We start from the raw sequence: 24,704 nt of genomic DNA, 5'->3' as shown, positions 1-24,704 counted from the left end.
CTAACCTTGTACAACAGTCATAGTGTTCTTTTGAAAGTCATGTGTTCACAACATTTTTTTTCTCTTGCTCAAGTTGAGTAATAGCAGAATAGGCTACAATAACATTACGGAAACTAAACCACACTGAGAATTTTTTTTTTTTTTTTTTTTGTGCATTTGTCTCAGTTGTATCCGGACAAATCTGGAAAGAGTGAGAACCAACAGTGGGTATCACGTATGTCAGGATGGCTGTTTAAATGATAGAATCTTAATGCACAAGAACTTGATAATTCAGTCTCTCTAACTGTACTTGACAGTGAGTGAGTAGAAGGGAGTTGGCTGTTATCAGAGGAGAAGCCACCAGGATGGGGTCATATGATGCATAAGGGTGATCCTCTCCAGGCAGAAACTTGGGAATTGAGGAGTCTCTTGAACATCATGTGATGAGAAGCAGCTAGAACAAGGGCACTTGTATGTGTCACTAAGTATGTGTGTGCATGTGTTTGCAGAGAGGAGACGATGCTCAGCCCTCCAAAAATGTTTTGTAGACCCAAAACTTTATATTGCAGATGAGTATGTCAGACATCGGATCAGGATACATTATCACAGCTCTAACACTCAAATGTGAGGTCAAACTTAGATCAAAGCTAACAAAAATACAATTATCTACAGTTATGAAATCTTAAGTAGGCCTGTATCCTATTTATAGATAAAATACATCTTAACTAATCCCAGATGTTGGGATTTCATTTTCCCCTCTGAGCCTTCTCTTGGGCTGATCTCTGATCCTCAAGAGGGCCTTGGCGGACACATTTTATGTTTTTATCCATGAGTCTATAAATAACACTCTGGAGTGCAAAGTCTGAACAGGTATCTGCAAAATGAGTGTCAGCTCCTTGTTGATGGTAGAGAGTATGTGTGAAGAACGACCTCTAGTCTCTCTGTAACATATTCCCAATACTGGAAACCCTTGTAACAAGGCCCATGACTTTCAGGTGTTATAGCACAAAACTTCACAGCTCAAGAAGTCTTAGAAATTAGAGGATTGGTTGGTGAAACGTAGGGACAGTGGAGGCCTTCCTGTGGGGAGGTTTTTCCACATGCCATGCTTCACATCCTTATCAGCTTGATCACAGAGGGTCCACCCTGATCCCCAGAGACAGGTGCAGACCAGGGGCTCAGAGCCCAAACGTTGGAGCGTTCTTTTCCACAGACCAGCTACAGCTTTAGGACAACATCAATGTCTGTTTTGGTTTCTGCGGAAAAGAATAGAGATTGTTGAGAGCCTGTTCAGGTACGAAGTTTCTGTTTCCCCTGTGCTTTGCACGCTGGAGAAAACAAACAGAGCTGCTGAACTGGTATACAAAGCTGCTTTCTGGCCCAAAGGAGGAAGCTGGGTGAACAGACAGGCACTGAACTGCAGCAGGAAGTTATGGAGCGAGGAAGGTCCAGCCCAGCCTCTGCACAGTTGGTCATCGCCTCTACTGCTCTGTAAAGAAAAAAATAGCAAACCAGGATAGCCTGAAGATTTGTCTTTAAGATGTGATTTTCATCGCAAATTCTGGATATCCCATTTTTTAATAGCATCTGTATAAACTGCGGTTTGGAGACTCTGTTCTTGCTCTCAGCTGGCTTCCTCCTGCTTTGTATGATGTCTGTTATCCACAGACTAGCAGGAAGGCTGTTTCAACGAGCTGGGCCCTGTCTAGGGGACGCAGGCAGAGAAGACGACCGACATAACCCACCACAGGAGGAGCTAGAGTCTTGTGGCTGGCGTGAGTTTTCACTAGAAGCTAGACATAGGTCAAGGAGTCAAGTCCAGACTATTTGCCATTAGCTTAGCAAGTCACTAGCTGAGTAAATCTGATGTTTACATAAAAAGAACCAGTTCTTTATTGTGTCTGCTATCAATTTATATCCATACCAAGTGACTAAAATGCCAGTTGGTTTTGTTGGAAGAACATTTCAAATGTAAATGAGTTGTGTAGGTATTTATGGTCAACAGCCAAAATCTCTATGCATATGTTATTGTTTACAGATATGCTGTTTTACTAGTTACAGTTAAAATGGATTTCTCAGTTGAAAGTGTCTTTTTGTTTCTCTGTGTAATAGTGAACCTGTCTTAACTCAGACTTTATTTTTGTTAGAAAGCTTTGTCCTTCTCACAGGAAGAAATCTTATAAGTCTACCTGATTATATGAGTGTTTGATAACTTGTCTGCACTTTGAAATTCTTCTTAACTATCTGAGCCAAAGCATATTTACGGTATGTTATGACATCAAAGATTGTGATATTGACTCTTGATTTTATTTCGGGCATATAATGAGGCGGCACCCAGACAAAGTGCAACTCCCTTTTCTATAAATATCTGCATGGTTCATGTTCATGTCCTGCCCTTGCTCTGCCTGCAGCTGGTTTGTGTAACAGGGGCAGGTTTGTGTTGAGATCGTTCATCACTTCCTGTCTCCAGTTAGAGGGGCTTTGTTAATAGCCTGCACTGATTACTAGTGGGTCTTACTGTTGATATGCCAATCATTAACCTTGGATAAGCTTGCAGCACTAAAATGACAAGTTGGAAATCTTATATAATGCCAGGGAATGTTCATGTGATGCACTTCAGCAGCAAGCAAAGGAATTAAAAACAAGGATGGAGTTCACCATTTTAAAATGAAGGGTAGTTTTGTTTTCGTTCCTGATAATCTAGGAAGGTGTTGTTACACTTAAAGCAACATGTTCTTGTAACTAATAAGGCACAATGTGATGCCAAGCTGCAGAAATCATAGCTCCCAGAGAACCATCCTCAACTATATGATACCAGCCTGACACTGAAAGTCAGTTTAAAAAACAATAAATGGATAAAATAGGTTTACAAATGGTATGAAATTATCATTGGTTCATTATAGCTTCTCTAACAGAAAAAAAATATCAAGATAAATTTTAGCTTTTCAACATTCAAGCTTTAGTGTTAAAACAACAAGTCATAACAACTATATAAAACAGGAAATGCATACATAACGCATGTATTTATTTGGACATACACATAGGTAAGCCAGCGCCATTCCCATACTTCCTTTTGCTCACTTGCAAGTCAAGGTTGTTTGAACAAATTTCGGGGTTTGAATATAATTTGAATATTTAAAAACTAATGTATATTCGAAAGCTAAAGTTACTATTAGAGCGTGTTTTTAAAATTTTTTGCTGTTTATAATCGTTCTCGAGTCTCTCCCCTTGCCCTTTAGTTCACCCATATGTAGGTGTAGGAACCAAATGTTTCGTCAAATGACACGTTATGTGATGAACAATGAAGTTTTCACGCCAGAACACCGAGGCCCAGCAATGGCCGCCATTGGGGATGTTTGCAGCTGTTTATCACCAAGGTGGTGCACATGCTGGTGGTGATTTGGCAAGTGAGGCTTTGTTACATCAAGAGATGCTGATGTACGAGAGTTAAACCGCGATGCCCACCGACAGTAACCTGCTGTCGTGGTGGAAAACATTCCAGTCCAGGTATCCTCTCCTGCCCCAGCTGGCACGTTACCTGTGCATCCCAGGCAGCTCCATCAGGGCAGAGAGGGTTTTCTCCACAGCTGGGACTATAGTGAACAAAAAAAAAACGCTCTGTTCTTGATTTAGAAGAAGTGGGTTGCCTTTTTTTAAGGTAAAAACATGTAGGGACAAGATAGTACCAACATACTTTTTATGTTTTGTTTATTATAAATATGATGTCATCACCACCCTAAAGCAGTGCAGTTCAATTTATTTTTTGTTTGACATTTAATTTCTAACCTGTTTGTTCATTTTAAAGTTGACCATCAGTCCCAAAATACCTGTTAAAGGCCTCTAAATGGTGCAGGTGGCTGTGTTTACACTAAAAAAAGTACATAAAAATTAACATTAACTACTTTTGCTTTTAGCTCATTATTTCTTCATTGCAACCTGTAATGTAATATTGGAGGGCCCTCTAGTGGACATCTGTGTAACTACACAGTGATTAAAGCAACTGAGTGCTTTACATACAAAAAATTAGCATCAATATTCAAATAAAATTTGAAATCTGTAAAAAATAAATCAAATTTGAATGGGACTGTAGGTAAATATTGACAGCCCTAATGCAAGCCCTGCCATATAAACTGCATTATCATCAAAAAAGCTACATCTGCTTAAATCCATCAGCCACGTCTTTGTCCAAATCTGCCATTGCTAGCTGCAACCATGGAGGTTTTTGGTTTCAAATAATTCCACATTTAGACTGAAATGTTTTGAAAACAATCTCAGATTAGCATGAGACCGCAGGTAACACAAAAGCGCTGTAGTAAAGTGATTTACTGCCCAAAAAATCAGTCTCTGTAATGAGGACAGTACTGCACATTCGCTGTTTTTCCTTTGTTTTTGATAATGTGCAAAATTTTTTATCATACAACGGTGCACGAGAGTGTTTCATCACTAAATCCTTCTCCTCATCAACATAGTACTGCAACAGTGAAATTTCAAAGCGCATATTAGCACAAAAATGCTCTGCTAGATCAGTCTTGTTATAACAAAGATAGGAGTGTCAAATGAATGTACTGACAAATGTATCTCCTACGGCCTTTAATTTCTTGTGGATTTTCTCAGAAAGTACAGCGCTTCCTGCTTAAAGCGCAGCCGGAAAAAAATGGCCTTTTCAGAACAAAATTTCTATTTCCCCCTTTTTAATTTATCTGCTTCTTGGAAGTGATTACAACTATCTTTTTCCACCTTAACACGTAAGCTTCAATCCTGTCTCCTTCATCAGCGGTGCAATGATGGGTAAAGGGGTTAGTTGTAATGCGAATGGGCATACAATGGCTGCTAGTGGAGTGATTAGCTCGTACTAAGACACAGCTGCAGTTTTGTCAGAACAGGACAGCATTTCGTTATTTGAACAAGGGCAGAGAGCAACACTGAAAGCTTTTCATGACATACAAGGTGTTTCTGCTCTTCTCCCGGTCTGCTTCGGCATGGGTTTGAAATTGTTACCATGGGGTTTGCCGGTGTGTCCAATGGCTGCTGCTGAGTAGTTGTTAGCTCTGATATATCTGTAGAAAAGCTGTAGTTTAATTGGAACTGGACCACATTTATTTTTAAAACAAGAGCAGAGATCCACACCAAAAGCTTGTATTGGCAGAGAAGTTGTTTCTGCATGTCTCCCAACCGACCTTGGCATCAATTTTATTCACAGAGAAGCTCCGCCATGAACAATCTATTTCAGTGGTAACCTGACAGTTTAAGAGGAGTGCATGCGAACGACATCATTTTGTCTTGTCGCTCTGGTTGGCCTGTCATGATTGTGACAGACAGAACGTTCCTCCAATCCCCTTCTGACTTTTTTTAAAAGTCCTGCCCATCCAAACGCTTACTATGGGAGCTTTCCCGGATGAATATGAAATACATCCATGTAATTGCAAGTTGTGTGTGGGTGTGGGTGTGGGTGTGTGTGTGTGTGTGTGTGTAAAAACACCCTTACAAGGGATGCATGGTGCATTGGTTTAACATCAGTATTAGCTAAAATCTGCCCTTTTGGTGGACATTGGCAATAGGCAAATGATGTGGGTATGAACTAATTTCATTTGCACTCGTTTTTCTGTTTTGCTTTTTAATTCTAGTTGTATTTTTGAGCAGGAGAAGTCACGTTGGACAAACTGCACTTTCTAATCTGTTTAATCATGAAAACAGATAAGACATTGTGGAAGTGATACACCAAAAGAGGTGATGGAAAACATCTGCATTGGTATCAGCCATTGGCTAAACAATCGGTGCAACTCTGACCATTACACAAAAAACACATTTAGAGACAAGAACAGTGGGGGCTAAAACAGATGCATGCACTTAAACTCTCCAACACGTGCATCTTAATGGAGGTAAAGAAACAAAACTGTCATGATTATTAACACAATGTCAGGAATTCTGCTTCTAAAATGGTGTTTATTAAAACCAACCAATTATTCTTACCGCAGATGTAAAATACCTCCCTATTGGTGGTTTTGTTTGAAAATTCATACCGTAAAAATTCCACTGCCCATTTGGAGCTGTTGACTACAGTTGACCTCTCAGTTCTCACCTTTGTACAAATAAAAAGACCTACCTAGTTAACATGCAGCTCTTTTTGCTTTCTGAGATTTCTTGCACATCATACAGGCATGTCTGCTATCTGAACAAGGCCTTATGTAGACTAGGGCCTGATTTGTCGTGCTTCACAGCTAAATGTCGGTCAGCTCGCCCTAATATAACCCCTCTGTTTTTGCGTCAGAGTGGGCCAGTGAGGCCCAGGGGAGAGATGTATGATTGATTTTTGAAGAATCAATTCAGCAGTGGCACTACATAGACTCTGTGGTGCATTTGGGCAGGGAGAAAAATTTTGCTGTGGTTGTTGCGTTCCTGTTTAGCTACTGTCTCCTGAATGACCAATTTTGATATTTATTTAAAAACACTGGGATCAACTGAAAGTTTTTTTAATCACAGATGGGGCATCTGATTGGTTTGGTAATTCGGGCCATTTTAGTCACATTTGATGTGTCTGGCTCATCTCAAGGGTCCTTACTAAGGCCTAGTTTTCCGTATAACTTCCTCTGGGTTGGATAAATATACCAGCCTGTGTTTTATGCCCCTCCCCTGGTGCTCATGCCCCTGTTTTGATCAATACATAGCCCTTATGTGTGCACATGTTTGTGTGTGTGTTTGCGTGTGTTTGACATGGGAGGGAACAGCAGAGAGTACTTTGTGCACAGAATAAATATTGATACAAACCAAAGCAAGGGTCCAATTGATCTGTGAGTGTAGCAGGAACATTGCTGCTCCCCATGCTAAATCCGACCACACGCTGGATGTGGATGCTGCCTTCTGAACCTGTCCAGCAGCGAAGACAGGAAAGATTGGCGACAGACGTCTTGTTGGCAAGGACAGTTGACTTGTTTCTGTGGATGAGAGGGGCTCCCAACCTGACCAGAGCACTCTCAGTGGGGGAGGAAAGGTCATGACTCAGTGACTGCAAGGAAAAGGCCAAGGAAGAAGAACAGAGGAGACTTTGCAGGGCTAATGTGTGACAGGAAGAGCTCCAGAAGACATGCAGGGAAGAGGGAGTCATCCTCACGCTCAAGTGAATCAGGGTCTCACTCGGCAGATGGTGCAGTACTAGAAGTACCTATAGTAATCCCAGATGGTAAGAGATTTGGGGTCAAAGGAATCGCTGGGTGTTGGAATTTGATTGATCATCTCACCTGCAGTTATCACCTTGACTTCTTTAGCAGCCAAGACTCCTAAATCTATAGCAGGGGTTGGTTTGTTTTTGATTGGACCATTCAGCTTCTAGCAAGGCCCATACATTTTTTTTCTATTTAACGCCACCATATGTGGTGCAGACTTACAGGAGTTGAGCAACATTTACTGGAAATGTTTTCTCCCCATTGACTGGTCTGGTTCTATTGCTCTTTGTGGGAGCAACAGTGCTCTTGACATGTTTATGCAAACTTTGGTCTTTGCCGTTCAGTGCTTGCTTTCTCCCATCCTATTGTTGGACCTTCTGGTCTTCAGAGAATTAGCAGGAAATCACGTTATCAGGATCAGGATTTAGCTTTTTTGCTGTGCTCATGTGCATGTGTGTGAGAAATGCTTAAACATTTTCAAGTGCAATTTTCCCTGTGAATATTACTTTGTTTATAACATTGTCATGCTATTCACCACGGTTTCCTAGTAGTGCATTAGTTTAACACTGTACAAGAGATCGTTAGCTTACTACGTACTGTCAGTATTGACTGCTGGCTGGCTTTAAATAAACTGAGCTGAAGGCATTAATGATCCAGGCAGATAGATATTCCATGTTATCCTTAGAAGTTCAATGTTTTCAGATGATTTTCCAGCTGTTAATCAAATGCTATCATTATTCCACTTGGACTTACTGTGATTCCTACTTCAAGAACGGTCCTGTGCAGATATTATTTAAAGCACTAGTTTCAACATGTTTGATTTGACTTGTAAACTTAATCTGTTATCCCATTTTTAAAAACAATATGTATATTAACAACCCTAACCATGCTCATAGTTCTAAAATCTTCTAGGATAGCTACTGTCCTCAAAGAGAGCACACAGATGGTGGGAAGGAATGAGGAAGGACTGGTTATCTACATGTTCCCACAGAGCACTGTAATGAGCCCCATAAAGGTGAAGGCAAGTAGAATAACCTACTACATATGAGATAATGTGTGCCAAGCTGTCAGTCGGTCCACAGGCATGAAGCTCTGTTTGTGTGTTCAAGTCATAAACTGTTCTCCTCTGAGATCATGATGTGTTTATTCTGAATGCAAGGCAGCTGCAAGTTTAAGTCCTAGTGAAGATCAAATCGTCATTCCAGATATGTCTTTTAATGCATTTCCTATACCAGTAGAAAACGCCTGACCTCAGTGACCTCTAATGCTTATTGGCTCCCGTACTGCAGGTGTACAGTGTCAAAGTAAATGACATTACACTTCTTAGGGAAAAAAATTTACAATATTGTTTTTTGAAACTGAAATCTATCTGGGTTATCTCTGAAATCAGTCACTCAGCGTGCAACTCTGCTAGCTAAAATGCCCATGCATGAGGTTGTTTCATGCTGCATGGGTAGTATGATTGACCAGCAACATCAGAGTCTTTTCACATGTTCTCCATAACCTCAGTCTACAGAGGTTTTTCATGTAGGACTTGTGTGTTTAAGCCTGTTCTGTTGGCTGATATCGGGTGTTTGCATTGACCATCCACCGATAATTAACTGGTTGCAGAAAGTTTCTTGCAGTCAGTCCACATCAGAAAGTGGATGTCTTCTTCAATTATTTAAATTGTTCGTCTGCAGAAGACAAAATCTTATTGTGACAAGCTAACCCATAACAATGTTAGCAAAGGACTGAGACCGAAAAAGCTACAGTGGCTCTATGTAAACCTTGGGTGAACCCCATCTTCTATTCAAACAAAAAGATGCAGACACATAACCTGTTTGCTCATAGTGTTTCTGACTTGTGGTCATGCCCAGCACAGAGACAACGACCCAGAGAGCCCAGTCATCAACATGTTTCTAGGGCTTGGCAATTATGGCAAAAATCAAAATCAGGATTAATTGAACTTTTTACCTCGATTACGATTAATGAATGATAATTTCACCCCAACCTCTGACTCAGTTTTTTCGGTAAACATTTGTATAATTTCAAAACAAATATCTGAAAGGAACATACACAGATTAACAACTTATGGTTATTTCTTGAAATAATTGAAATCAAAACACACATCAGCTGAAATGAAAATGTTTTTTGTAAAAAGTCAAATTTTCCAAGAAAAGTAGAAAAAAACATCTTGTATTTCTTGCTAACTAAATTATTTGAATACTGTTGTATAAAAAGTAGTAAATAACTTTGCAGCTCGTGTTGCACAGTCAGCTCCATGTTTGAGTTTTAGCCAACTGGATGGGATGGTGTTACATGACTAGTACTTCTTCTCTTGGGTTCCAGCAGGCTACATGCCTTACAACACCTGGCTGCCTCTCACATGACTACACAGCCAGTAGTGTGTTTTTAAGGGGGTGGTACATTATTAGAGAGAGAATTACAAGGGAACAAATTGAAATAATTGACACAGCAGGTTTATGTCTGTTAGAGGCGCTAAATGTCTGTTTTGATTATTTTTCATTTAATTGCCAAGCTCTATGTTTCACCCCAGCACTAAAAAGAAGCCAGGGGACAAGCCAAATGTCACCCATCTGTGACAGCATAGGTTTATTAACTTGAAGCGCAGCAATGAGGTATAACATATATCCTCTCCACTTCTCTACAAGTCTAATGGGTATAATAATAACAACATAAAGTGAGTCAGTTTTGTTGTTGCATCATATCTAGCTGCTGAATAGAAGAAGATTTTTCTTACGTGGTTGTAAAAGTGACCTGTTGGGAAAATCTGATCTGACTGCATGGTCAAATATGAGAGAAAATGATGGCATACAACAGGTGTTTAAAAAAAGAAGTAATGAAAAACTGCATTATCTGTATTTGTATCAGCTAAGTTGTTAGGTTAAACATTGCCTGTATTTTCATGGCAGGTGCATCTTCGTAGTGCTTGAGAGGTAACAAAATGCAGAAAGGCCTTTGAGTTTACAATAGCGCCACTGTTGCACTTTGTAGACTTACCTTTATTTAAAAGACAGGAAATCTTTTTTAAAAAGCTATTTTGAAAGCAGAACTGTAAAAATGTTTTGTATTTTTAATACTTCTTAATATTTGTCATTTTGAGTTGAGAAACACACACTTCTAAACTGTCATTATTCTTTGCATATTTCTTGATATCCAAGCAAGTAGACTCATGATAATATTCACTATATTGTAATTACAATCACAAATAGCATTATTGTTAAGTATAATCATATTTGCACATTATTGCCAAATCATGCAGCACTACCTTAAACTTGGTCACAGAAGCAGCAGTAAACATAGTAGCTGGCACCAATGGTAAAACTAAGTTAAAACAATGATAAACATCCTGTTTTCAACAGGTTCTTCAAAAAGTCTGCAGTTATTTTATTTAGGTGCTTTTATTGTTAACACTCATGTCAGGAAATGTGTTTTCAGTTGCAGCTTGACTCACCTTAGAAGGAGGGAAAGGAAACTTAACTGCAGGTGCAGTTTCAGAAAAGTGAAGACAGAGAGAGGGACATAAAAAAGCTTTTTTTCTGTGATTTTATTCTCACATGCGTTAGGTATGCCATCACAGGCTTTTCTTAGGGGAGAAGGGAGATCCTAGTTCCTGAATTCGCATTAAATGCATTACCTCTTACCCCGAATTTCCATGAACAGCGTGCCCGCTTCGCACCAGAGCGCCACAGGTTTTCTCCGACCGAAAGGCGAATGACCTCACCCACTGGAAGCGAGTCTAGAGCGCTGTAGCGCGGCGCGCAAGCCCTGATCAGCAGGTGGAGTTCACGGGAGAACTGCGAGTTCACGCAGGAATAGCATGTCAACATCGAACCATTTTAACTTTTGGGGTTAATTTATAAGTCCATGATATTATTGATTCCTCCATTGAGTGAGTACATTAGTTAAAAGGTTAATGTTTGCTTAAAGGATCTGTGGTTTTATGCAAAACACTTTGGCTAAACATCCCGAAAGTGAACTTTTCCTCGTCAATAGCGCCATTGTAGCTTTGTGACCCACTGACCTCTCGGTGACCCTTTGCTCTCGCTGCAGGATGAGACGTAATGTTGATATAGTGATGATTTATGATCAGGAGTTCGTGCATTGTGTTTTATTTTGAAAGAACCGGATGTTTTACGCTTGTGACTTCCATGGTCGGTGCTTTCTGAACGGTAGTGAATTTACGAGGTTTGGCAGCGGCCGGTGCTGAAATAGACCTGCAGCATATCTGAAACGAAGCGGAGCGAAGTGCCGCTCCAGGCATGCACCGCTGCCGGTCTAGAGTGCCGGCTATGAAAATGCTCTGATAGACTAGAGAGGGAGCGAAGTGCTCCGCAGTACGATTCGCTGGCATTCCACAGCGCACATGCTGTATATGGAAATTGGGGGTTAATTTTTTAATGCAGTGATATACCATTACTGCATAATGGTAAGGGCATAAAAACAACATAATACTGTGATACAAGTTTTAGGTTAAAATCGCCTTGCCTTAGTGTCAACTGGTTTGTCAGTGGATTTTGTTGTTACAATTGATGTTATAGTATTCTTTTTGTTAAACAGTTAAAACTACACATTAGCTATGCCTTTCATGAAAACCCTAACAACCACCCATTTAACTGAAAGTCATCAGTAAACTCAGTCACTCTTTATACCATAAAATGTAGTAAAGCAGCAGCAAAGGACATAAAACACAGCTTTACGAGAAGGGGCTATCATAAAAAAAGTAAACCAACTACATACTGATGGGGTAGTACACTTAGAGAGCTTTATCAGTATCAAATCTCGTAATCATTTATCAAGGTGTGTAATGTATATTTTAACTAGGGATGCACAGATGCATCGGTTTAACATCAGAATTGGCCAATATCTGCCCTGTTGACAAACATCAGCCATGAGAAAATAATGCGGGCATGAACCAATGTTGGTAAAATGGTAAATTGGGTTGTAGCAGTTTATTGCTGGCATTTAGCACACATAATGGCAGATTAAGAGAACAGATTTATTACTGTGTAGAAGGTGTGACCTGTTACACTAACTGGGCTGTAGTGTGATCAAAAATGAGAGAAAATGTTAGCATGCTGGGAATGTTAAACTAAAAGAAGTAATGAAAGAATCATCTGTACCGGGTAGGGCTGAACAATTGGGGAAGATAATCTAATTGCAATTTGATATGCGATTATTTGTTAAGTTCCTCATCTCATGTATTTTCTCAAAAAAAAAAAAAAAAAAAAAAACAAGCAGTAAACCATTCTATATCATAACCAACACGATATTAGATTAAGTTAGGGCTGAATAATTTTTTAAAAATATCTTATTGTGGTGATTTTGACTCGTATTGCAAACTGAAGATGAATTTTTGTATTGAAGGGAGGGTGGTAATTTTAATGTAATTCTCATGTTTAATTTAAAACGTACAAAAATGAGGAAAGTAGGATTTTTATTAGTAGACTGTTCCAAGAAAATGATACATTGATGATAGCATGATATGTAACGTATAATATCTCTGCTGCAAAAACAGTTTTTCAACTGGTATTTTGACACTAATTTCAAGTTAAAGAAATATTGAACCTTTTGTGATTTGAAAATTGCAGCAGGCCATATTGCCGTTTAATCTAATTTTCAATTAATTGCCCAGCCCTAGTATCGGTATTGTCCAATGGCAGTTATTGCTTTTAACACTGTATCGGGCTTGAATTTTGCATCAGTGCATCTCTAGTTAGAACAATGTAAATCACTTGGAGTACTGCTTCTGCAACTTTATATAAACATTTGTGGAAGTATGTTTAGGAAATCAGCTGTCTAATTACCTTCTTATAGTCATATGCGCAAAATCAGTGCATTGTCCTTATAGTAAAGCCCGGCTATTTCCATTTCCTTTGCATGCCTAAGTTGACTTTTTCAGCCACTGTTTTACTATAAAAATCCTTTTTTTAACCTTAAAAGTGGTATGGGTAGTAATCCCAAAAAGGCAGAACTGATGGGGCTCTTACATTTTCCTGCATTCGTTTCTACCATTCAATGACTGTCTTACAAAGGAAGTCAACATTCATTTTTTGCTTGTCAGGTTGCTCATATTATCAATTTTCCCCCCATCATTTGCCACATGGAAACCAAATTTGAATCATACGTCACCTTCAAGAATTAGGGATTGATTGGCTCTTGAAGTAGGATGCCCATTGACAACACATGGTCATTTTAAAAGCATGCCTACTTGAGCAAGTTATTTAGCTACAGAAATGTCTGCCCACAGTTTTGTTTGTTCTACCTGCCATGTACAAAGTCAGTTGGATGACCATTTCTGCAATAGAAAGGCAGTTAAACACACACTTCCCTCTGACATGTTCAGCTGATTTATTGGCTGTACATATCAGCAGTATAAAACACACAATGGCCTAGAATAACAGCAACATGAACAAGTGTGTCATCAGGTATAGTTGGTTATCTAGGGTGCCACATACTTGAGGAGGCCCACAGCGAGCCATGGACAGTTTGAATTAAGCCCCAAACACAAAAAAACTACCTTGCTTCTCTTTCAGCTCCATTTGACTCGGCCTATGTTTGCACAGGAGACACTTGGTGTTTTTTACAATAAAAGAAAGATGTGTATATATTAGGCCTTTAGTCAACCAAAGAAAAACTTGCTCGATTGAAATTACACCCATGCATCAACCAATCAATTCCTTCAATGTAGAATAAAACCCCTTTATCTGAGGATCAGATTAATCCATGACAGGTTCCTCATTGAACCCTTTTGGTGTGCTAAATGAACTTAATAATTAAAATAACATGTTTTTTGAAGCATAAAATATTTTAACCTCATTATGTTGCACTGAAATAACAATTCAGACCTGTTTGGCATGCACCAGCCTTCAATCATATAATTTTTGTGATCATGGAAATCTTTGGAATCATATAACCCACAAAACAGCCTCCGATAATTTTAACAGGAGAACTTCTTTCAGCCTGCTGGGGGTGATTTACTAGCAAATATCAAACAGCACGCCTTGTTTATTTACTGAGGTGAAGTGAAAACAAAGGTAAGCAGGTTGGGACTTAATGACCAGAGGACATCATCTTCTCTCTCCTCTGCTGTTCATCTGTCTGTAACAGACACTAATTCTGATGTGTACATTTTAATGAAAACACATTTGCAGACTGTTGAATTAAACAGGCAGATGGAGTTGATGCTGTGAAGGATGGTAGAACAGTGAAACCCTACAGTGCTACTTTAATACTAACATCCAACAGCTCTATGAAGTTTAAGATGTGTTGTTACTATGTTTTTTTTTTGTTTTTTGTTTTTTGAGTGCATCTTTTCTTGGTCAGATTAAAGAAAGCTCATCAACCAATCAATCGACAAATCAAATTGAAGCTGTCAGGCCTAGTTTATATATCGTTATCGGAAAAATTCTATTATCAGGCATCCCTACCCACAACATGATGTTGGCACTATTTATAAATCGTACTGATGTTGATAAGATGAAGTCAAGTTGAAAACCTTTTAGAGTGGCCGCGTAAAGGGACCTCTGGTTTGGTTAAACCCTGCACCTTTCTGCTCAGGTCATTCTAGTCTGTCCTTTGCCTTCTGGGAATTATACAATTTTATGCTTTTTTATCGTCCTGTTTTGTGACGGATCTGGCCACATGTTAAGTGTCTTTCAACTCCAGCCATGGAATTTTAATAGGCCTCATGGTGGTCTTGTATTTTTTTTTTGTTTGTTTTTGTTGTTGTTGTTTTTTGTTTGTTTTTTTTTGCACTGCTTTGAAAGCAATGGCAGAGGACTCTCAGGAGAATGTATGCGGTGCAAAAAAAAAATTTAATCCTCAGCTTCACAATAATGGGTAATGAAGAGAGCCATGCTACCACCTCCTACCAGTGTGAGAAGTTTTTCTGCAGTTGAAGAAATAATGCAGATCAAAGCTGGACACTGAAAATGAATTAAGTGTGGCAGTCTCACGGCATCAGAACTAAGCACCAGTCTGTAGGAGATCTGTGGCATGAAGACCAACTGGAAATTATTGTAGGGCTGGAGATACAAATAATAGAAAGTTTTAATCACTTTTTTATTTCTATAAACTATTCATTCTAAGAGAGTGGGGTGTAATGATAAATATTTAAGTTATGGCTGTTGTTACAGAGACCCATGTTAAAGTAAATGCTGCTGGTTAGTTTGTTAGCAGAGAATGTTTAATAATTTCTTTAAAAAAAAAATACTGAATTTGTAAGCAAAGGGCATGAATGATGGTGTGTTTTGTGTGTATTAGTATACATTTATGTTGTGATGTGTGTAGTGTTGCAAGAGGGCTTTGGGGAGCCACTAGTGTAAGTACATGATTTTGTTGTTTTTCCCTTAAATAAAGCTGTTAAGTCTTTTTTTGTTTTTTTTTGTTTTTTCTGGGGGGCCTCTTTTGTCAGCATGTATCATGACTTTGTAAAGACATTGATACACTTGCTGATAAAGCCTACAGGTGTATAATATTTTACCTTCATTAGACCATTCCTGGGTGTCTCGATCATCTAAAATCAATTCTAAATCTGTGATGTTAAATCCATGTTTTTGTGACTGGAGAAATACTCGATTAAGCACTATCTGTTTTTAATTTATTTCAGGACATTCATTGTTTTTTTTATTTTTTCTATTCCAACAGGAAATAGCTGCATTGGTACATTCTGTGGCATTAACATGAGTTGAAGCCTTTTTATTATTCACCGGGTCTTTATCCTAATTTATCTCACCATTAAAGTACAGGAAGGCCAAGCTGAAAGACACAGATGGACAGCAGCATGAGACTTCTGTCGCATTAATTTTTATTTGTAAATAGGGACAAATGCATATATTGACAAGTGGATTAAGTTTCTTGCCTCCATATTTTATTTGAAACACAAATTTTGTGGTGTTCTCTGGGTTTTGATTATTATGTGAGGTAGTCTGTTTCACAAAATAATTTAGATCTGGACCTGATTTTTCTCTATTTCTTGAAGAATAAAGATAAACTTGATTTATTTGATATTTTGTTACTTGTTGCAGTGAAGGAGTTTCTTGCAAAAGCCAAAGAAGATTTCCTGAAGAAATGGGAGAATCCAGCACAGGTGAGTGTGAAACAGAAGAAGTCTTATGTTCCAGATTATTTTTTTTCAATATTATTTATGATTATATCAGTATGGTTATTGTAACTGTGAAACAGACATTTCTCTTAAGATTCATACATGTTTGTTTACTTGCACAGGGAGAGTAAGTCAAATGAAATCCTAGAGAGGGAGTGCTCCCTCTGCTGGGGTGTTGTGATATTTGTCTGATACTTAACAATTTTATTCACAAAAGTAGATGAAATACTGACTCCACTAAAATTACAAGATGACCAGATTTAATCAAAAGAACGATTTTTTTCTTTGTATTGACATAACTGTGCATTTTTTTCATGAAGTAGTAATTAGGCACATGTAGTGCTCTTAAATAGGACTGTATGTCTGTTTTATGCCCTTTTCTCAAACTGACACCCTATTCTCCCTTCACAGCAAACTGCGGCATTGGATCACTTTGATCGTCTGAAGACCTTAGGCACTGGTTCATTTGGTCGAGTCATGCTGGTTAAACACAAAGAGACAGGCCAGCACTTTGCCATGAAAATACTTGACAAACAGAAGGTATTGTACTGAAAGGCAGGATAGTCAAGAGATACTCTACTGGGTTAATATCAGTTATTGTATGTCTTTGGCCTTGTAGCTTGCATTTCTGACATAAAAATAATGTCTTTTGTGAAATTGCACTAATGTGTGTGCCAGTTCTTGTACTTTTAACATGAAATACTACTGGGACAAGAAGCCATGTCTATTCTACAAGTAAAAGGGTTTGTTTTAACTACAAAGGAGTTGGTTTTGTAGAGAAATGCATAGTTGTTGACCCTCTAGATCTTAAAATTTAAGTAATCTTCTGTGTAGAGTCACATTTATGTCTGACCAGTGATGCATGTGACTGTCTATGACTGTGACAGTCTATCTTTTACAGCAGAACAAGTGCATCTTCTGATGCCATATCGATGTTAGAAGGGCACAAAGATCACTTTGTTACAGAAGTTCAAACGCCCCAGATTTCTTTGCTTTAATAACACTGATGTAAGAAATCAAGTAGCTAAAGTCAGAATGTAGAATTTTTAACACACTATTTTATGTCGACCCCAGGTCGTGAAGCTGAAACAGATAGAACACACACTGAACGAGAAACGTATTCTGCAAGCTGTCAGCTTTCCTTTTTTGGTGCGACTGGAGCACTCTTTTAAGGTATGCATTATAAAGACCATTAGTTCTTCTTTGAGTCATGTTCACCTTGTTTTTGCATGGAAAATTAAGGGTTTGCTCATCCCTCCTTAGGACAACAGTAATCTGTATATGATTATGGAGTATGTTCCTGGGGGTGAAATGTTCTCACACTTAAGGAGAATCGGCAGATTCAGGTAAGTTTACTTGAAGGTAACTCTAAGATATTTCCACGCACCCTAGGGGTTGACTGTAAACATAATATGTTATGCCCAATGTGTTTCACAGTGAACCACACGCCCGCTTCTACGCAGCCCAGATTGTACTGACCTTTGAATACCTTCACTCGCTGGATCTCATCTACCGGGATCTTAAACCAGAGAACCTTCTCATTGACCAGCAAGGTTACATCCAGGTAAAGAATTCCGTTACTTCTGCCCTCAAGAATAATGATGTTTTATTGGTCTTGGTTAGTTGGTCCTCAGAGCTGTGAACTTTGTTCCACAGGTAACAGATTTTGGATTTGCAAAAAGGGTGAAGGGCCGAACCTGGACGCTTTGTGGGACCCCTGAGTATCTGGCCCCAGAGATCATCCTCAGTAAGGTAAGTCTTAACTATTTATGTTACTTATTATGTCACATCACAAGGATGTCACAGTTCATCAACTTTAGGACTTTGGTAAAGTTTCTATGTGATCTATCTGTGATTAGTCTAATGTGTTCCCATTATGTTGGAAAATACAACTGACAGTCCTTGAATTTCTTTTTTCCAGGGTTACAATAAAGCGGTGGACTGGTGGGCTCTGGGAGTGCTGATATATGAGATGGCAGCTGGTTACCCTCCCTTCTTTGCAGACCAGCCTATTCAGATTTATGAGAAGATTGTATCAGGGAAGGTGAGTTGAGGGAAAACCACAGTGCATTTTGTTTTGGTGTGTTTTGTTTGACTGTCCAAATTCAGCAGCCACAGTGTTCTTATCAAGGATTATTTATAAGCAATTTCATTAGCTTTAACAAAAAGTACAAGCAATTTTTAGTCCATTACAAACAGCTGTGCTATTTTCAGGTGTGAGATGAGTTTTATTTAGGGTTCTTGTGGTGCATTAAAACATCGTAAAAAGTCATACACTTTACTTTTTTAATTTCAGTTCTAAAAATATCATATAGTCATGTTTTTACTCTTAGACATCTTAACTTTTAGATGGCACTTTCACTGAGACATATCTGTTTCCAGTCTAAACTGTCTGCATCATAAAATATATACACATTTTTATATTGTTTAACCTTGCATAGCCAGATGGATTGGCCAGATTCCAGTTGTACTGTAAGCTGGTTTACAATGGCTGCTAATGGAGTGAATAGCTTGAACGTAGCTACAGCGGCAGTTTTAAAAGAACTGGATACATTTTTATGCTAAAAGAAGAGCAAATAATCACACTGAAAGCTTTTCTTGGCAGAAAATATGTTTTTTCTCTTCTTCTGGCTGGCTCTGACACGAGTTTATTTCACCAACTGGCTCCAGTAATACTTTCCTAAACCTTTCAGTGGGTAGTTGCCCTGATTGTTGTGTGATATATCCCATGCAATGGATATGTGAAGGTTAGGGATTTGTTAGTCTGACAGTTCATGTCATTTAAGGCAGCATGTTGTGGACTTGCTGACAAAGCATGGATGGATGTGAGGAGAAGATGGGGAAATGAAATGAAAGACTGGAGATGACTGGCTAAAAGCACCAATGCTATAAGGTGGAAAATGATATTAATTTGTCTTCAATTAGAGTCTTGAAAAGGTCTTAGGTTGGTTTAGCTCGGTGGCCAGAGCAGGCATCCATATTCAAAGGCTGTAGTCCTCAGCGCACTGGTCATAGGATTGATTACCCAGTCTTAGCACTTGTTTGGTGCATTTCTTCCCCCACTCTTTTTCCCCATATTTCCTGATGCTCTTCAGCCATCCTCTCAGTTTAGTCTCTGCCAGGTTGATGACATATGAAAAATGTTGAAAGGATAAAACAAAGCATACAAGTTAATGAAATGCATACAAATAAATAGAGAAACTCTGATGTCATTATGTAATATTAGATTAAAGATTTGAAACAGAAACTTTTATTTCCACTTACCTAGGTGATTGTCAAGTTTGCCATTGACTTTGATGTCTCATAAAATCCAAGAGTACAAGATGCCCTTTCAATACTTTTTTTCTTCCATCTGAAAAGTTAACTGTGTTCTATATACCAGTTTTACCAATATACCAGTATAAATGTGGAGACATGCGCCATCATAGCTAAAAGTGGAGCTGCCATCATCACGCGCTGCACAAAACCTGAAGCTATTGAAAATTCACCATTACTGATTGTATTATTGTATTGACTGCTCAAAATATGTAGGGATACATCTTCAACCTCATTAGCTCACTTCATGCATTTAGAAAAAAAGATCATCCACTGTTAAGGAAAGGAAATCATCATGCAGAAACATAGTTTAAACCTTTCTTCCCTTTCTTATATTGTGGATTTTAAAGTAACTGTTAATTTGAAGCTTTCTGTGATCCAAGTAGTCATGAACTACAGTGTTAAGTTGTGGATTAGCAGGTCACTCAGATACATTTCAGCAAGTAATTTATCACTTACTCTGGAAATCATGCAGACAACTTTCCTATCATCAGTTGGTGTTCATTAGCATTGGAACAAACAGGTGCCCTAAGTGACTTTGAACATTGCATCATATTCAGCATTAGGCTGCATAGCTTAAGTATCTGCCAAATGGCTGTGATCTTGGCGTTTTTGCATGGTCGTTTATCAGCTGTGGTGGGAAAAGCAAAACTACTACTTTGGCTCACTCATCAGAGGGATCAAATAGTGGAATCGTGCAAACAAACAGATGTGACACAACTAGGCAAATGACTTTCAAATTCAACAACTATGGACACAATGTCATGTCAGCCTGTACCATTTACAACTCACTCATACAATGCTCGTATCCAGCTGTAGACCAGTGTCTTCCAGTCTGTTTTGAATACTCGGCACAGGGTTTAAACTGACAGTCATGCTGCTTTACTGTTTTCAGGTCCGCTTTCCCTCCCACTTCAGCTCAGACCTGAAGGATCTGTTGAGAAATTTGCTGCAGGTGGACCTGACCAAGCGCTTTGGCAACCTCAGGAATGGAGTCAATGATATCAAGACTCACAAGTGGTTTGCTACCACTGATTGGATTGCCATCTACCAGAGGAAGGTGAGAAGTCTGGCTAAGGTTTTGTGGTAATCTGGTAATAGCATATCCCATGGCATTTAAAAATAGCTACACTATCACTTAAATTACCATGATGAAAAATCTGCTGTTTAATATGGGCATGTTTATAATAAATGCCCTAAGAGTGTGTGTCTGTTTCCAGCCACAGCAACACTGCCTGATGCTGTAGAGGTGATACCAGAAACCCTGTAAATACAAGTTTAGGTAACAGGTTTACCATTAACCATTTAACTTTAATGTGACCTTCTTATTAAGTTACTGTCAGTGTCTGTGGTGAGAGAACAGAAGGATTTCTTCATTTGCATTATAAACATCAGTTTGGATGTGATTATACACGTGGATGTGTCTTGAAATGTTGGAAATATCTGACTGTTACACTGGTTATAATTATTTTATATCAGGGTTATCCAAACAATGGCTTCTGGGCAAACTGTTGCCCGTATTCAATAAATTTAAGGTTATTTCTATTTAATTTTATTCATTTACATAAACAAGACATTCTTTTTTTTTGGTAAAATTAGTGAAAAGGTTAAAAAACGGAATTCCAAAAAACATTAACACAGAAAAAACAGAATTTGGCAAAAAATAAAACAGATTTCATAGGGCCCTACATATACTTTGCCACTAATACTGGGCCTCCAATTTTCCTTCATGTCTTTTTTTTACTTTTTTGCCAGTATGGATGTGAAATGGGTCTTAAATTGTATTTATTATGGTCTTAAAAAGTCTTAAATTTGACTTGTTGAAACCTGCAGAGACCCTGAACAAGCAACATTTGCTAAATCAGACCTCTAATCCCTGGAAAGTTTACCGTAGTCTTATAAATAAGACAGAACAATAACCTCCAGCTCTCATCAGTATTTTTTCTGCATGAGATGGTAACTCTGTCTTTGATAAGTTTTATTGAATAAAAAAGGAACATTATTTACCAGAAATGGCTGCACAATGTGTGTTGATTTTTTTGCGGTGCCCACACACAGATACAGGCAAAAAATGTCACAAAAAATGAACAATTTCTTTCATCCAAAATTAATGCCACCAATAATGAGACGTTTTAAATACAATGCCATATACTTACTGTTTAAAAGTCAGCACAGTCTGCAAAGTTTGAAGCATGACAACAACAGCAGCTGTATCTCTCTGTGACTCGCTCAGACACCTCCAGCAGCCTCTCCGCACACAGTCAGCTAGGAGACTGATGAACTTTCACTGCTGTGTGAAAGTCAGTGCTTTAGAATAAAAAGAACTTACGTTAATTTTTCAGTTTATTTAGTTTACCTGGATAATGCAATGAAGACAGTGTCACTGACTATGTTGAGCTAGAGATAACATGCAGGTTGTTGTTTTTTTTTCTTTTTCCAACAACCAACCGATCGGTTGGTGTGGGTGTAATTTCAGTAGAGCAAGTTATTCTTTGGTTGACTACAGCCCTAGTTTAATGAGATATTTGAATTTTCTTCAGTCAACATTTGTGGGCTGGGTAATTTCACACCATCTGTGCTCTCTCTGCACAGACCGTATACCATTGGAGGCAAATGAAAAAATGGCTAAACATGTTTCCCTCCTTGTTCTTTACATAAAAGCTGTTGGATTTAGCAGGATTACAGCAAAACAGTAACAATCTGAAGTGGATCAAAAGTACTATGATGGCTACAGATAGAACCCCCTTTTTTTAACCCCATTAATTTATATTTATTTTGAAGCCCTGTTAACAGTGTTGGTTATCACTGAGTTTCTTGAAGGTCAGATATTTAAAAAAAAAATAACATTGGGGGGTGACTGTCTTATAGTTCTTACACATAAGTCACACTGAGCAGCCAAAGTTGAGTGCTCTTGGAGAACAGGGGAAATATTATCCAATAAAAAAGAGAAAATCATGCACTTCAAACATGAAAAAATGTCAAAATGAGGAAGGAAATACTTGAAAAGAATTTATTATGATGGCCAAATCAGTTTAAAAAACCAGCATGTATCAAACGATGTGGGTCTTCATCAGGGCTAACAGACAAACGTTTGTGGTGTGGTCATACCTCTATATAAACTACAGCTAATAGCAGAAAGTAGCAAAAATCAGAGAAAAAAGAAGCCAGGTTAGATTCATCAACCAGGGCTCACTAATCAGTCATTATGGTGTGGCCTCCCCCAATACCTGCAAAGAAATCAACAACAAATGAAGACACAAAAGAAATACTCAAATGAAATATCCAAAATACAACAAACATACACAAAAACATCCAGTGTTTAGGTTTGTGAACAACAGGAAAAACACACCAAAGACACAGAAAATGCATTACAAAAAAAACAAAAAAAAAAACAAGATGGGTCCAAATCCTTATTCAAACCAGAATAACCCCAAGCATACAGCGATGGATCCCGAAGGTTTCTCTTTGATTGAGCTTCTCGATTCTGTCACCTCCCTCCTCTGAACAAAGGTTTGAAATTTTTAATACCTTCAATGGGCAATAAGGAATCATTGGCATTGTGGGATTCATTAAAGTGTCAGCCATTGGATTAACTTGATTTCTTTTTCTAATAGCCAGACGATGGCATATTTATGCTCAGCCAGGCGATCCCTCAGGCGTCCTTTGAATGCCCTATGTAAGAAAACCCTTTCTTACATGGACAAAACAAACGCACCACAAAAGTTATGTTATAATTAATGAATTCTGTTTGTCAATTTCATCTACAAACCCTTTTGTTTGTGCAACATTATGACAGTGAGGGTAATATATGCATTTAAATGTATCAGGTGGTTTATTTAACCAAGTCCTTGTTTTGTCTGCTGGAAGATATGAATGCCTGAGTTTCAGGGAATAGCTTTTCTCAGAAGGGGGTGACTCTGTATGACAGCCGAGTGACTGTTGACAATAATTTTAATCTGTTTGGCATGAGTACCGAAAGTAGTAAAAACAAAAAAATAAATAAATAAAAAGGGCTGAGACTGAGAAACTGTCTCTGCTGTTACACTCCAAACATTGTGCTCTGTCAACAGCCTGTTGAATTACTCTGGGCCGGTAGCTTCTGTCAAAAAATCTGCAGGACATAAACTCAGTCTTATCAACAGAATCAGTATCTTGGTCACAAATGCAACGTAGGCCCCAAAACTGACGATAAGGAATGTTATTTTTGAGGTGAAGAGGATGAAAAGAATCAGCTCTGAGGACAGTAATACATGATGTGCTCTTACTAAAAAGAGTGGAGTGTAACGGTCCCTCAGTATCTTTTAAGACGGGGAAGTGAAAGTGAATGCTGTATACTGTGAATATTCAATAATATCTAAATGAGACATAAATGAAATGTCTGTGTTCAGTTTACATTCTACATTTACATTCTATACAATGATTTGTCATTATTAACACTCTGTTCCTCCCTCCTTGTTAATGTAACCCATAAACAATTAGTCAATTCACAGAAACAGAGACATTTAAAGCAGCTATATTCTCTCTAATTCCTGAAGGAATTATGAATTATCCAACAACTAACTAAAATCAGAGACCGTTTTACTCAGCTACAGCTGAAAATCTTTCACCTGACTGCCTCTATCCCTTTTTTTGCCTTATTAGCTGGTGCAAAGATTTTGTAACATGTTTTATACCCACTTAAATACTTAATCATTTCCTGTTAAGTGATATGTCTGACTGAAGCGAAATATTTAATAAATTTGACATTAAGGTAGCCTGTGCGTTAGAGAGGCATGGCGGGAGCTCACCAATCCATACAGATAAGCAGATCCTACATGAATCTAAGGTAGAGGGGAATAAATGTTTCACCTGAAATGTTTCAAAGCTCGAGTGTCTGAAGCTCAGTCACACAGTACAGGGCGTTTGTCTGCACCACACTCCATGCACAGCATGGCTCATGTGCATGTACGGGTTTAGTGCTGAGCAAGTTGATGTCGGCTTTAATAAAATGTTACGTTGGTGGGGCAAAATAAACGATGGTGATAAAAATCAGACCATGGCAGAGTGCCATGGACCATGTTATTGATGGGAAACCCTGGAACTGCAACAGTTAAGTCACGCTACCATCAAAAGCCAACAAAATGTCATCAGTATGCTGCCCA

General features: G+C 38.5%; 1 protein-coding gene across 2 annotated transcripts in view; it reads left to right on the top strand.

Annotated features, from left to right (window-relative positions):
• prkacaa (protein kinase, cAMP-dependent, catalytic, alpha, genome duplicate a) overlaps nt 1–24,704 on the top strand; it is a 30,849-nt gene that overhangs the window by 1,197 nt on the left and 4,948 nt on the right. Inside the window, exons 1-9 of one of the 2 annotated variants that reach the window (XM_041817292.1) lie at nt 6,790–7,156; nt 16,172–16,233; nt 16,660–16,788; nt 17,323–17,421; nt 17,512–17,594; nt 17,686–17,812; nt 17,905–18,000; nt 18,170–18,292; nt 20,459–20,623. In XM_041817292.1, coding sequence (XP_041673226.1) covers nt 7,033–7,156; nt 16,172–16,233; nt 16,660–16,788; nt 17,323–17,421; nt 17,512–17,594; nt 17,686–17,812; nt 17,905–18,000; nt 18,170–18,292; nt 20,459–20,623 — 1,008 coding nt within the window. In that variant the 5' untranslated portion in view covers nt 6,790–7,032. Of the gene's footprint in view, nt 1–6,789; nt 7,157–16,171; nt 16,234–16,659; nt 16,789–17,322; nt 17,422–17,511; nt 17,595–17,685; nt 17,813–17,904; nt 18,001–18,169; nt 18,293–20,458; nt 20,624–24,704 lie in introns of those variants that run through there. The other variant, XM_041817293.1, reaches the window with a different exon arrangement.

Source organism: Cheilinus undulatus, linkage group 21 (assembly GCF_018320785.1).
Source record: "Cheilinus undulatus linkage group 21, ASM1832078v1, whole genome shotgun sequence".
Lineage (NCBI taxonomy): Eukaryota > Metazoa > Chordata > Actinopteri > Labriformes > Labridae > Cheilinus > Cheilinus undulatus.
Note: the sequence above shows the minus strand (reverse complement) of the source record. Positions and strands in the feature narration are given on the sequence as shown.